The sequence below is a fragment of the Columba livia genome, chromosome 7, assembly GCF_036013475.1.
Source record: "Columba livia isolate bColLiv1 breed racing homer chromosome 7, bColLiv1.pat.W.v2, whole genome shotgun sequence".
NCBI lineage: Eukaryota > Metazoa > Chordata > Aves > Columbiformes > Columbidae > Columba > Columba livia.
In genome coordinates this window covers 32,822,600-32,836,833 of record NC_088608.1, presented here as the reverse complement: position 1 = coordinate 32,836,833, position 14,234 = coordinate 32,822,600, and the positions used below count along the sequence as shown (strand labels likewise).

At 39.9% G+C, this 14,234-nt stretch overlaps 1 protein-coding gene across 3 annotated transcripts in view; it reads left to right on the top strand.

Moving 5' to 3' along the window:
- BARD1 (BRCA1 associated RING domain 1) overlaps window positions 1-14,234 on the top strand; it is a 43,839-nt gene that overhangs the window by 13,215 nt on the left and 16,390 nt on the right. For all 3 annotated transcript variants that reach the window (XM_065069089.1, XM_065069088.1, XM_021286613.2), the window contains 2 exons: window positions 6,644-6,724; window positions 7,376-7,548. In XM_065069089.1, coding sequence (XP_064925161.1) covers window positions 6,644-6,724; window positions 7,376-7,548 — 254 coding nt within the window. The remainder of the gene's footprint in view (window positions 1-6,643; window positions 6,725-7,375; window positions 7,549-14,234) is intronic.

Genomic DNA, 14,234 nt, shown 5'->3' with positions numbered 1-14,234 from the left:
AACTCAGTTCCACATCTGCAGAAGGAGACTATACAGCTTACCTCTTTTCAATGTCATGTTCGTTTTATTCTTATATAGCTTAATCATGGGTATATTGTGGTATTCCTAAGAAGTTGCTGCATCCCCTGGTAGCCAGTAAGTGTAGGCACAGTTGCTAGTCCATGTAAAATGAATTAAGTCTAAGTTGCTCAAGCCAGCATGGTGGTCTTTGTAAAGAACTATTGGTCGTGCGGTTTGGTAACATTTCACTTTGTAAAGCAGTGAGCAAGAAATAGTACTGATTAATTGCTATGAATCTGCTGGGGATGTGTGGCAATTGCAAGGAAAGATTTTTTTGCAAGCAATTATCTTGTGTATAACCTGTATGTTTCTAGATAGCTCTTGTAAGCTGTAGGAACCCTGCTATAGAACTGGTAAATGTGTTTTCTCAAATAAGCTGGCCTCGAAAATACTAGGCTTTATATTGTATGTATATACTCATTGTGATTGTTTGTTTTTTTTTTTTTCAAAATAACCCTGTCATTTTTTCTGTTTCTGGAAGAAGTATTTCTCTTGCACTTTTGTTTTATAGTTGTTGTTTTTTTTTTTTCTTGTTCTTTCCACAGCCAGCAATGTTTTTCCATGTGTGTAATGGGAAACAGACTTGTAGCTGCCACCCTCCCCCCAAAGTGAAATAAAGCCTAATTCTCTGGGACTTCATTAATTATAAAAATAAATCTGTATTATTTTCATTAGCTGTTAGGGTCTAATACCCTGAATTTAATTAAAACGAATTGAGTTCTCCCTTTTTTCTTATTTAAAAGAGATAATAAGCAACATTATCAGGCATTAAAAGTAAGTGTATTGGGCTGTTTCAAACGATTCTGAGGGATTGTCCCCATTTACTACAAGTTATAAACATACTGAAATCAAAATGGTTTTCAGGAAAGGTTTTAGTGGGGATGAACTTAATGCTGAGTTAAGCTAATAAATTAAAATCTATGCAGTCTTCCCATAGCAAACAGCAGTCATGTTTATTTTCCTCCATAGCCATTAAAGGTAAAACTTCTAATTAGTTAAAATATAAACTGTGACCTATTGCACTCCTGATATTCTAAACTGGTGGCGAATTTCCAAATCCACAGCCCTCCCACACAGGACTTCTTTACAGTAAAATAATGAGTTGTTCACAGTACCAGTGCTTATCTGGCAATTAAAAATGCAGCACAGTACTACTGAAATAGTTAGTACAGAGTCTCAAATCTACTACAGAGAGGGAAAAAAAATCGCAGTTTCTCGGTACAGTATTTAAGGTCGTCTTGGTTGTGCCTCAGTTTCTCCTGCCTCTGAGGTGACAGGGCTGTTCACAGGGGGGAATCGCTGCCCCCATGGGTTCCAGGGACAGCGAACTGTAGTGCAACGGGGTCGTGGGACGGTGGCAACAGCTGCATCATTGCAGAGGAGCGGATGGCAGGGAGCTGGGAGAAGGTCTTGATTTTTGTGCTTCAAGTTAGAAGCCATTAGAGAGTTGTCCCTCTTCTGAGGACATTGCATCTCTGCAGCGCATCTCCTTAGGCTGAAGAGAGAGGGAAGGAGCGTTGAGACTGGTTTTGGTTATGTTCTTTTCCAGAGACCCCTCAGTTTTGACAGCTGACCAGGAGGACCTTCATAAAGGCTTCACCCATGGGTTAGACTGCAGTGCTGGACTCTTCATGTTAGTTATACTTAACAGTGTAATAACTCTTAGATAGTTCCTTCTGAGCCTGTGAGATTGTCTTTCCTTTTTATTGCTTTCTTACCAGTCAATGACACAAGAGAGTGGAAGATTATTTTGTGTTTTCTGTGGGCATGTGATGGTCAATGTCAGAATATCTTTTAGATCTTTTCTCCAGATGCCTGACCTAGTCAGCTGTGAAGTTCATCACTTTCAGTACCAGATGGGTATGTGTTATGGCTGAGTGTTGGGTCACACATGCCCATGGAAGGAATGTCTCTTCTCCTGCCCTTCCTGTGACACTCCCAGTGTCCCCTGAGCAAAAGGCAGTGGATAGACAGCTTTGTTCCTGCCAGCTCCTTCACAGGGAATGAATTAATCCCTTGGCCCAAGGTCTTTTTGTCCAGACTGTGTGATTTTGTGTGGCAGGTGACTTAGCTGTATGTATGATACCCATTTCGTTGGAGAAATGAGCTCTGCTGGCGGAAGGTAGCAGGATGACTCGAACACCAGTGGAGCACCTGTGACTGCTTTGAAGTTGTAGTTTGACGTGGACTCTCAAATTTAAAGCCAAGCAGTATAGGAATGGTAACCAGCATCCCTGATTATGGGTAGTATCCAGCAGGTGGCTTACGGTAAATACAAAGCAGTGTATAATGGTTTCAAATGCAGAACATGAGAATATGAAATTGACCATGCATCAAATCCATCTTCCCAACTGCTGATTTGAAAGCCTGCAAACAAATTGCCATTTCTGTTTCAATAATGCTTCATCGTTATGTCTCTTGTTTCTGAGGTGGGTTAAACTTAACTTCTTGAATGTTTTCTTTTTGTTAAAGGTTAAGCGTAGCTCCTTGTATGCTTATTTATTAATAAATGGTCTGATGGATAAGGAATTAATTTAGAGAAATGTGAAGTGAGACACTTGCTGATTCCTGGAAAGAGTTGGTTGGAGCATTCACAGTTACTATAAGCACTCTGTAATTCATAGTTGCCCCTTTTTGACCACTTAGAAGTTGTAAATAACCTAATCTTCCTCCCCCCCTCCCCCACCATAACTTAAACAAGCAAATATTTTTGTGTTTGAGAGCCAGTTTTTGTTCACTTGTTTGACCTAAAGATTGAAGTCACTTGGTTACCTTTGCAAATAAAGGGTGTTCAGTTGGAGTGGTACAGGGTTTTAGCTTCATTTTCATGTGCTGCCCTAATTCTTTGGTTCTCTCTCCTTTGAACTGGTAGAATACATTTTCATTAACTTAATCATTTAAATGTGACTTTTGGGTGGAAAATATCTGTGGTTAATGGAAATAGTGAAGGGTAAAAAGGGGGAAAAAAATACCCCTGTAAAATAGGGCTGAAAGGACTCTTGCAGTTCTTGCACATCTGCCTGCATTAGCCTTGTGACACGATTGACTTGGAAAAAACAAACAAACAAACCTTGTCTAAACCAAGTGAGGATGGTTTTCTGGTTTTATGCCATCTGTGTCTGCAGGAACTAAATTCCCACTGGGAGGGAAGAGTTTGTAAAGCCTGTGCAAGCCCGTGCTGCCTGCTGGATGTGCCAACAGATGGCCCCAGTGCCTTGCTTGCTTCTGTGGTTTTCAGAGCCTTAAGCTGCAGCAGAGGAAGAGCAAACCCATGGCATTATTGTGCTGTCACTATACATAAGCTTGGTTACAAGATTAAAATGTCTCTCTCTTTGTTTCTTCCAAAAGCATAATTTTACATTCTGCGGTAGTTGCTGCCTCTTCAGAAGTTGGTTGTAATCCTTCATTGATAATGAGATTTTAAAATAAACACTTTCCTGTGAATTGTTAATGTTAGCATTTTCCTACCTGGTGTTTGTCCTGTTCTCTGCTTCTGAACAAGTAGTATCTCTGATTACATTTCCACTCTGCCGTTGTTACAGATTAAGACAAGCTGTGAGGGCCCCTCCTGGTGTCGTCTGGTATAGTTACAACTCCGTATGTGGGATTGGTGATTTTAGGCTGGCATTACTAGAGCAAATAAACTCAAGGGGCTAAATGTATCAAGTCTATTTCACTACTAGTCAAAGCACAACTTTATGAAGCATGTTTGAATTAGCCATGTCAAAGTGATAGGTGGGTATAGGTATAGTCTCTTCTACTTTCTTGCTTGTGGAGGAAAGACACGTGGAATACAGATATTTGTGACTGGGCCTTGCCCCTACCAGGTGCTTAGCCTTTCTCATTTAGAGCTGAGCAAAATGTGTTAGCTTTTAAATGTGTCATTCCATCAGCTCTGATGGAACTGGTCAGTATGTTAACTGCACTTCTTTTGCCCTCTGATCACTATCACATTATGAATGGCCCTTCTTCCAGGGGGGACCCTAACACATGTTTGCTAAGGATCTGCTTGAAATTTTATCTTCTTTTTTTAAACTAAATATTAACAATATAGTAACTGACTGAAAAGCCTCTGAGGGGGCAAAGGGCACGTTCTACTGGCTATGAATTATTTTATTGACACATCTCCTGTAAATCCTGATTGCCAGCACCTATCCCACCGCTGCGCAGAGTGACTGGCATGACAGCTTCCCCTCCCTTTCTATCACTATCATTACCCAGTGCTGCTTGCAGGAAGCAGGTTCCATTTGCAGCTGCGGTGATGACAATATTTTTCTTCTGTAAACAGCAAAACACTAATTTTCTAATTTTGACTTAAACCTGGATTTCATTCACTGGATGTCGTTGGTACTTGTGTCCATACAAGCAACATTTCCTTTAATAAACTGCAGTAATGTCTTAAAAATCAATGTTCAGATAACTGTTCTGAAGATCTGTGATGCTACTGAATGCTCACAGAAATTATTAGCTATGCTTACTGCTTTAAAGGAGAACTTTTGAAATGTCAAACCCTTGCTGTACATGTTTGCAAACTTAACTTTAAATGATAAGCTCAGGTCTCGCTCATTATATATAGTTGTATCTTCTCTCTGTAGCAAAAGATCAAATGCTGAGCACTGTCACAGCTTGCTTCAGATTTGATGCATGTCTGTTACCTTGCAACCCTGAAGTATTTTAACAGCAGCATATTCTTTAATTGCTTTGAAAGGTAACATTTTGCTGGGACATCTAGGTAATGAATATTATGCCTGAAATTTATCTCTGTGTTAATTTGTCTGACTGTTGTAAATCCAGTGATTCTCAGTGTTTGTGGTGAATTTGGAGTTTACAATTGTTGCTTACTGGATTTGTTTCTGTTGAGCAATCTGTCTTAATATTTTTTCTAACTAATGAGTAAGAATTAAAGCTATTTTGTTTTTCCAAAGTGTTCCTGGATATGAAAAAAAAAAAAAAATATTATTTTTGTTCTATTTCAAGCTTAACTTAATGTCTCACTTTTTCTAAGCTGGGGTAACAGGAGTTCCTTGACTTGTCACTACTTAAGGGCACAGAACTTTCTGTATATTGTGGTTTGAAATTCTTTTAACTCCGCTCTATGTCCTAGTATTTATATATTGCAAAGCAAGGGCAAGAGCCAGGTACCAGTTTGTGCATTAGTCTTTTTGTTTGGGGCCAAAATACCCTGGCATAAGGAAACTGTTAATGGTTGTTTTAAGATGCTCGGCTGGGGGCAGATCCTAAAACAAACAAAAATCCCCAAAACCAAAATTAAAAAGAATTGGGGCATTGGTGGCAAGCCATGCAGAAACTTGAGGCCTACTAAGCTAGTTTAGCCTTTGAAAAACTTGCATTATTTAGGTAGTTTTGTCATTAGATGACACTTGGCAATCTCCTTCCCTGTTACCTGAGAAATGGTGTGTAGCTGCTCCTCATCAGCAATAGTGCAGGTAAATCATCGCTTTGGCTGAGAGGTGTGGGAAAGCCTGGCCCCTTTGGTTGTGTTCCCTCAGCTCTGGAGGGCTCCTGGCATTGCAGCAAGAATTTTGGAACAGAATTCATGGTACCTCCTCTGGTAGGGCAGCCCTTTGCTCTGTGGTAGCAGATGAGAAGCAGGAACTGGCTGACATTGCACTGACTCAGTCTGAAGTCCTGACACACCTGGGCGCGGGTGGTGCTCTGAAAGAAAAGAGGATGGGAGTCCTTTTGCTCTCATTCTCCTTGGATTCCTTTTCCCACCTGCTTTTAGGATGACCTGCACTGCAGAGATTTCCTTGCCTCAGCGCCTGCAGGAGGCTTCTCCTTGCCTATTTATAGCTGCATCTGTATATGCTCCAATCTTCTTACCGGCTTTCTCCCGTACTTGACTTTTTAGAGTATAAAAACCTCTGGTTCACAAATTCCTTCCTTTGCCTTGTCTCAGCCTCTTTCCTCTTCCCATCATCCCTGCACTGTTTTCCACCCTTTTGCACCCCCATTTCCTTGCTCAAAGTAAAAACTGAATATTTTGTTCTTCCAAAAAAGGAAATGAAAACTATTTTGTTAGAATAACTCTCAGAGAAAGTGTCAGTGAGATTCAACATGAGTAGTATTTACACTGTTACTCTTTTCCTTTTGACTTTTGGGAAAACAATTTATAGAAACTTGTCAGACTTGTTTATTGGTTTCACCTATGCATGTTTTTAGCCATTTCTTTAGATTATTTTTTTTGAAAAAAATCAAGTCTGAAGAACAAGGAAATTCTGCATAAATATTCCAGATTTTAATCCTTGCAGTTAACTCTGGTGGATGGGTTACAATCAGCACAAACTTGCCCATTTATTCTGAGTTCAGTCTGTTGTGTGCATCATTTTTACAAAACTATATATTTTTGTAAAATGTATAGGTCCTTTTAAATGAACAGTAATGATAAACAGTGGTCTCCAAAACAGCTGAGTTTTTATTATCCTGACATTATCTAAATGGAAGACTTGTATCAGTACATTTTTATTGCAGCTAAATATATAATTCTACATCTGTGAAATTTGTATTGTCTTTGTGTATCTTCTTCATTACATTTTAATAACTATGTTTTTTTCCTATGTAGGGTGACTTAGCAGCTGTCGAACAGCTGCTGAAAAATGGGGCAGATCCCAATGTCAAAGATAATGCTGGCTGGACACCACTGGTGAGTGCTGAACACTTCCCTTTTGTCATCTGTCTTCTGATCAGTTTTCGTTTCATCCCTCCTTTCCTCTCCTATATTTTAGCTCCCTTTACATTAAAGGAATTTATTAGCAACTACTGACCTGCCCAAATGCGACTCTCTTTTGCTGGGAGAGCATGCCAAGATATCTATCAGCCTGCAAGTCTGCGTATGCAGAGAACATGACTATGATAACCAGAAAAGGATCAGTTGCAGACTGTGTGTATTTCATGGATTCTAAATATCCTCAGTGTTTTTTACTATTTTGGAAATGTATCAAGTAGTTGAATGAAAAAATTACTCACTTGAATTACAGAAAATAAACAAAAGCTTATTTTCAACCATGACTTCTTCCTTTCCTGAAGAATACTCTTGACAGAATGTATAATCTGAGAGGCTTTGTTCCCTGGATTCTGATTTGCACACAATTGGCCTTTGTTCAGTTCTTCTCTGTGCTTTTGTTAGTGCCAGGTTGTAAGGTGAATTCACACTAGGAATGTCCTGCAGTATCTTTGCATTGTCCTCCTCGAGCACCTACCAAGAATGTGTTTGAAAGTGACTGTATTAACTGCTGTGACAGAGGCCCTTCCTCTGAATTTTGTCTTTTTACTGCTTATGGATTTACCTGACTAGCATGAGGCGTGTAATCATGGGCACAAAGAAGTGGTGGAGCTGTTGCTGCAATACAAGGCGTTGGTGAATACCACGGGGTACCAGAACGATTCGCCGCTTCATGATGCTGCCAGGAATGGGCACGTGAGCATTGTTGAGCTGCTGCTTTTGCATGGTGCCTCCCGTGATGCAGTGTAAGTACATGTGGGATGTTATTTAATACTTAATTGTAGCTACAGCTGCAACTTTCCAGGGTGTATGTTAAGTAAATATGAAGCAAAGCTGGTAATAAATGTGATTTATTTGAAGTGAGGGCGTGGGTGTTAAACATATGCTCTTCTATACTTATATCCTCTTTTCCAGGTAGCTGTTTCCTTTCAATTTTGCTTTGTCCTTTTCTGAGGATGTCTGAGTCATAGATAGCTGGAGTATTGGACACTATACTGGGAAAGTAACAAAATACACTTACTCTATTCTTACACTTTTCTGTTGGCATCTTGTTATAGCTACTGTCAGATCTAAGGTGCTGAGCTAGATGAGTTTTGAACTGCTACAGCTGTTTTTTGTCTCTTTTACTACTCTGCTTACTAGCAGAAGATGTTTCAATTCAGTCTCTTCTACCTTCACAGATGGCATAGACAGGGGCTAAGTTTTGGGGACTGTGTTTTTTAAACTTTTTTTCATTCTGAATCAAAGCACTAATCTTAGTATGCTTTTAAAATCAAAAATAAAGCTTAGAAATACTTCCAGTTGGATCTTCTGTACAGTTACACCTCCTGAAGATTTTGGCATTTGTGTATAGGAGGTGCTGAAGAATCTATTAGTCTATGAATAACCCTGCAAACTATTAATATTTCAGACATTAAATGTGGGGTTAGGTGGTGCAGTATTGCTGTTGTGCCAGGGCCTGTGTGTATACGAGTCCAATGCATGTTGTCAATAGGTGTGTGTATATGGTAACACAATAGGATGAAGTCTTGCATGACATGAATTTCCTTGCCAGTCACATAAAGAAGCAGAAATAAGTTCAGCTTAATCACTTCAGTTCTCCGTATTCACTCTTGGAGCTTACAGAATTAAGGTATTCTGTGGAGAAGCATAGGGTTTTCAAAACCAGTCCTAATCTTGAACATACTGGAGCTTGTTTTGCTTGTTTGGTGTGAGTTTGTTTGTTTATTAAACAAAACAAAACCACGAACAAAAATAAACCAAAACAACCTCCTAAAACTTTAGCATGAAAAAATAAAACAAGGATTGTTTATCTTCACTTTGTTCTTGAACAACAAAGACCAGTGCATTACACCTTGAAAAGCCAACAGCTTCAGAAACTAATTTTCAAGGCACTTGAATATTGGGAACTGGTTGTGTGACACTTGTCACTTGTCTGTCTGGCGTTTGGAAGTTTAGCACAGATGAGAGGTTTGATGCGAGTTTTGACAGGACTAAAGCACTGGAAGATTGGGAGAACAGAGACTCCAAATGTCAACAGTGGACTCTTCACATCCCTTATTAGACTTGGTCTCTGCCACGTGTGTTCATGCAAAGTAAGATGATGCTGAACCTCTTGCTGCTGCTCATTCTACATAAGCCAATGTGACTTTCTGTTGAAACAGCAGCTTTTTGATCGTGGATTGAAAGATGTATGTAAACCTTAAGCTCTGGCTTAGCTTCTCACTGAAAACAGGTAATGTTCAGTTGAATATTAAAATGGTGTGACAGGATATGTCGCAGCTCTGCAAGTGGCCACCTCTTGCAGTACCTCTAAGTATCAAAAATGGCTTCTAATGCACTTCCGAGTGTGCACTGTTCTTGCCTTAATGTACTTGGAATCTCTAGTGTGTGGTGTTTATAAGTATAGATATATATAAATTTATTTCTTTTAACTTAAAATCCTTTTTGGGAACAAATTCAGCCGCCTTTGATCTTGGTTTTGTTTGTCTGGCACAAGGAACCTCCAGAGCTTTGGCAAAAATCTAGTCCTGCACATATCCCTGGAAAAACTAAGGCTTCAAAATCTTCCGTATGCTCTCTATCTCTGGCTGAAATGCTACTGTGCACATTACTATTGCATCAATGATGGAAACGTGGAGTTTTTTTTTTCTTTCTGTTTTTACAGAGAATATTAGAGCCATAGAGGAAGTGATGTACAAGCAAAGTGTTCAGGCTTGAGTACTAAGACTTTACTGACCACTCTCAAACATTACTAAGAAACAACAGAAACAAGAACTGTATGTCTGAGACTTCTAAGAATCTGTCTGTGCCTCCCTCCTTCCCTCCCTGTGCCCTGCTGGCTTCCAGCAATGAATTCTGCTATGATCTTTCCTGGGATCATGACTTTGCAAATCTTGCAAAGTTTTTTTATGCCACTGTTTCTGGTAGTTGTAATCCCAATTAAACGGTGGTTGGATTTGTCTAGGTAAGTGAATTTGAACCTTTTTTAGCTGAGAAGGTTCAAATATTTTTTTCTAGCAAGTGCAGGCACCCTTATAATGAAGTCACATCTGACAAGCTTGCTTTTCTTCAGTGACTTTTTTTCCTAGATCCCTGAGACCTGCAGACCACAATTTTAAAAACAGGAGGCAAGAACAGGGTAATCACTTAAGATAATAGAATAGAATCATTTAGGTTGGAAAAGACCATTAAGATCATTGAGTCCAACTGTAAACCTGACACTGCCAAGTCTGCCACTAAACCATGTCCCTAAGTGCCACATGTACATTTTTTTAAACCCCTCCAGGGATGGTGACTCCACCACTTCCCTGGGCAGCCTGTTCCAATGCTTCACAACACTTTTGGTGAAGAAATTTTTCCTGATATCCAATCTAAACCTCCCCTGGTGCAACTTGAGGCCATTTCCTCTCATCCTATCACTTTCTACTTGGGAGAAGAGACCAACACCCTCCATGCTACAACCTCCTTTCGGGTAGCTGTAGACAGTGATAAGGTCTCCCCTCAGCCTCCTTTTCTCCAGCCTAAACAGCCCCAGTTCCCTCAGCCGCTCCTCACAGGACTTGTGCTCCAGACCCCTCACCAGCCTTGTTGCTTCTTCTAGTCTCTTCAGCATGACTAGTTAGAATTGGCCTCTTTGTACTTAATGCAGGATCTGCTCGCCTTTACTTTATTACTCTAGAGTCTTTAAAGTACAACTTGAACAGTGATGAGTAGCACTTGCATCTCATCTCAAAGGTATATTTTTCTTTAGGAATACACCTGAGGAGTGGTCTAACTTTAGAGGTATGCAGTGTGTGAGCTAAGACTGTACCAAACCAATGCTGCCAAACTGATGAATATGTCTGATTTCAGTTTGCATTTTTTTGTGTGTGTATGAAACTCTCTACTTCTTTTGTGGGCTCTTCAGTGTCTCAATGAACCAACTTTCAGCCCAGAGAGGACCCTCTTTATCTTGGCATATTAAAGTGATTCTTTGATATCTCATGCGGGCAGGGAGGAAAGTTTGTTTAGTTCTCTGTGGTTTCTTGAAGTCTTTTCCTTTTGCTAAACTGAGTAAATTGTGAACATGACAAATGTATTCAAATGTTACTTGAGACACTCTGAAATATATAGTGTGAGACCCCACAAAAGTGACTGATGTCTTGCTGCCGTTTTGACTGTAGAATTAACTCAGTTTTGTGTCTTAATGTCCCTTGTGTGTTGGAGAGTTAATCTACTGGAATAAAAACAGAGCTTGTGTTGAATGGCCTGCTTACAGCAGTAGTTTTGAAATTTAGTATGATACTCAATTGTGCAAGATGAAATATCTTTTTTATAGATGTGCAGTATTTAGTGACTGCAGGCCCAAAGGCAGGTAAGATCCTCTGGTCTGTAGAGGGATGTTGGAGATGTCTAGGAGCAATTACATCTGCTTTCCAGGGCACCTCAGTTCATGAGGCACACAATGGTAGTGTGACCCCAACCATCAGAGAGCTGAGACTTTGCAATTTCAGATGGAGCTTGTGAGGTTCACAGACCCATCAAGTGTGTTTCATTCAAAGTGTCTTTCAGTCTGTTTTTTTTCTCCTTGCATGTTAATACATAGTGTCTTAATAAGTAACTGCATGCAATATGAAGCAGGTGCATATCTTTTAGAGCAAGTGAATACAGGTGAGAACAACCTCTCTTTGCCAGAAAGCAATCCCGGGATTTCAGAATTCCTTGGCATTTTTTTTTTAATCTGTAAGATTTAGTAGTTGTGGCACTTCATTTGCTATTTGAAGTCCTCACTGACTGGGAAAGATATGAACTACAAATGAAAACTATTATATGGACCAGTGGACCTATTAATTGTCCCTCTGGTCTAGTTAATTTTTTTAAGTTAATCTCCTACACATAGCTAATTTATATTTTTATGGCTTTTTTTTCGTGTGCTTACTCTCTTGAATTCTGTCTTCTTTCCCTGCTTCACAGCAAGCCAAGTGATTTGAAAAATTAGATCTGTGCATTTGCAATTTCACAGCACTTCCTAAATGCTTTCACTCCAATGGGCTATCTTGCCAGTTCTTCATGCACAATAAGTTTAGCATTAGTAAAAATTGTTGTGCTGCCCTGTTTTTTTAGGTGTTAGCTGGTTTTGAGTAGTTGTGACTCTGATTCTGAACCAACCTGTGGGAGTGTGTAGGGATAGACTGTGGTCTTCAGTTATGGATGTCGCAGGGGTAAAAACCTGCAGTTAATTCCAGGAGGCACTGGACCCACGACACTGACACAATTTTTTTCTGCTTTTTCTGAGTCAAGATAGTGCAGGACTTTGCTGTCAAAGTGCAAGACAGAATGCTTAACTTCCTGCTGACAGCAGGTTAATTAAAACCCTGGCCCAGTTTGGATAGCCGAGATGGTATTTCTTGCCACACAGATTAAATTTTATTCCTTCTGTCACATTCAAAAAAGATTACTGCTTACCATACACTCAAAACACAGGTGTTGACTGGAAAGCATCAAACTGGCTGTATATCCACATGGAAATTAGTGGTTACAATACTGCACTTGGACCTGGTTGTGGGACTTCCACTCACAGTGCTGAATTCTTCTGTGGGCCTGGGGTAAAACTTGGTTTATGCTCAGCTTTGGATACTTCTGGTAACAAAGAGGAGCAGCTTAAAACTCCTGCTTATAAACTATTATATAGTTATTGTTTGCTTGTATCAGAAGCTGTGTGATCCTGAAGAATTGACAGGGGTGTCTGTAACCCCTGTCTTCATACCTAAAACTTCAGCAGTGTTGCACCATCAACTGAATCCAATTTCTAAAGCTTTTCATAAGAAGTTCTTTGATCTGTCAGTCCTTAAGATATCATCTGTCATCTCATGTAAAGTCATCCTCAGCAGATTACGCCGAGTTGCTGTTCATTGGGCTCATCTTTGTTCTCAGCACAGCCGTCCTGCTCTTTGATTGGAATTTGTTCCAGCCGTAAGAGCCCTCCACTGACTATAGTACCTTGATGACTGACTAATAGGAGACTGCTTGCATCAAAGGATACAGCTGACTCTTGAATGTTTAAATCAACTTGCAAAAAAGCTCACTTGTGCTCTTGTAGAAAGAAGCACGTCCTAGGGACCTTGTATTCTAGCTTAAACACCAGAGACACTCATTTTTCTCTTGCAGAAGCAGTTGTGCGTGTCTTCCCTCCGAACGTGGAACTTATCCTGATACGCAATCACATTTACTGGACCCGTTTGCAACAAACCCAGACCTATAGTAGGGGCACCAAAACACGGTTACTGATATTTCTGAAGATGTGGTGTTTGTGTGTTGACGTGGACCTAATGTGTATGTCCCACTTGGTTTTGTTTTGCAAACTGGATTAAAGTTTATTTTTTGCTCTGAACAAGGTAGTGGGTTTATCTTGGTCTTCAGTTTAGCTGAATAAAGTCAAAATTGAGCACATGTTTTTGCCAAAAGTTTGTTTCCTTCTCCTGTGCTTTTCCTCAGCTATGCTGCTACAGGTGTTCTCGTGGCTGCATAGATCTGTTCCTTGATCCTGATCATAGGGTTAGAAATAATATACATTCCTAATATATTAAAAACAGTTCCTCATGTAACTGTACTGGTATTGTTGTACCAGCCTAACAGAGACCTGGGTAAGGTCTCTTTCTGATCACGTTTTTTTTCTTTTTGGATGGGTAGTGGGTACCTAACTGAAAAAGAGCAAATCTAGTTTTTCATCCTTTTTCTTTGAAAAGGATGTGTAAATTAAAACAATACCATACTGGAAACCTGTTGTCTGGATGTGTTCCTTGTCTTTAGTTTTTATTTTGTAAACCATCTATTCTGTTTCAGCTACTTTTTCTCCCTTTCCTTAAGCTCTGGTTGGTTGCGTTTACTTTAACTGTGTCACCGTAACATCTTGTGAATAGCCATTAATTCTGCAGTGCTGCATAATGATGGGATAGCATTTTGCAACACACTGGCAAGAAGCAACTAAAATGATCTCAAAAATGGAGGAAAAAAAGAAACGGAGATTTTAAAGAAGCGAATACAGAGGGGGTAGCTGGAGCTCTTATTTGTACAGTTTAATTGGCAAAAATGTTTTGTATTTAACTGTGGTGGCCTACTTATGGTAAGTATTCATGAGGGTTTTTTCTAGCGGTCAAGGATCTCGCTGTGGCTTGTGGGGGAGACACCCCCAAACCTCTGCTACTGCCATGCAGTGATTTCCTCCCCCTGCTTATTTCACAGCAAAAGGTCAGCCATCCAGTCCAAAGGTGATTTTAGTCTATGTGCTAATATATGTATTTTTTTTTTTTCACCTCTCTGGATGCATTGTTCAAAGGAACTGTCCTGCAGCAGTCTGAGTCAAATACGGCCCTTATTTAAAGAAAGGGCAAGAGCTACCCTGATGATGCATGACAAAGCAGGAACAGCATGACAGTATTTAATGGGCTGC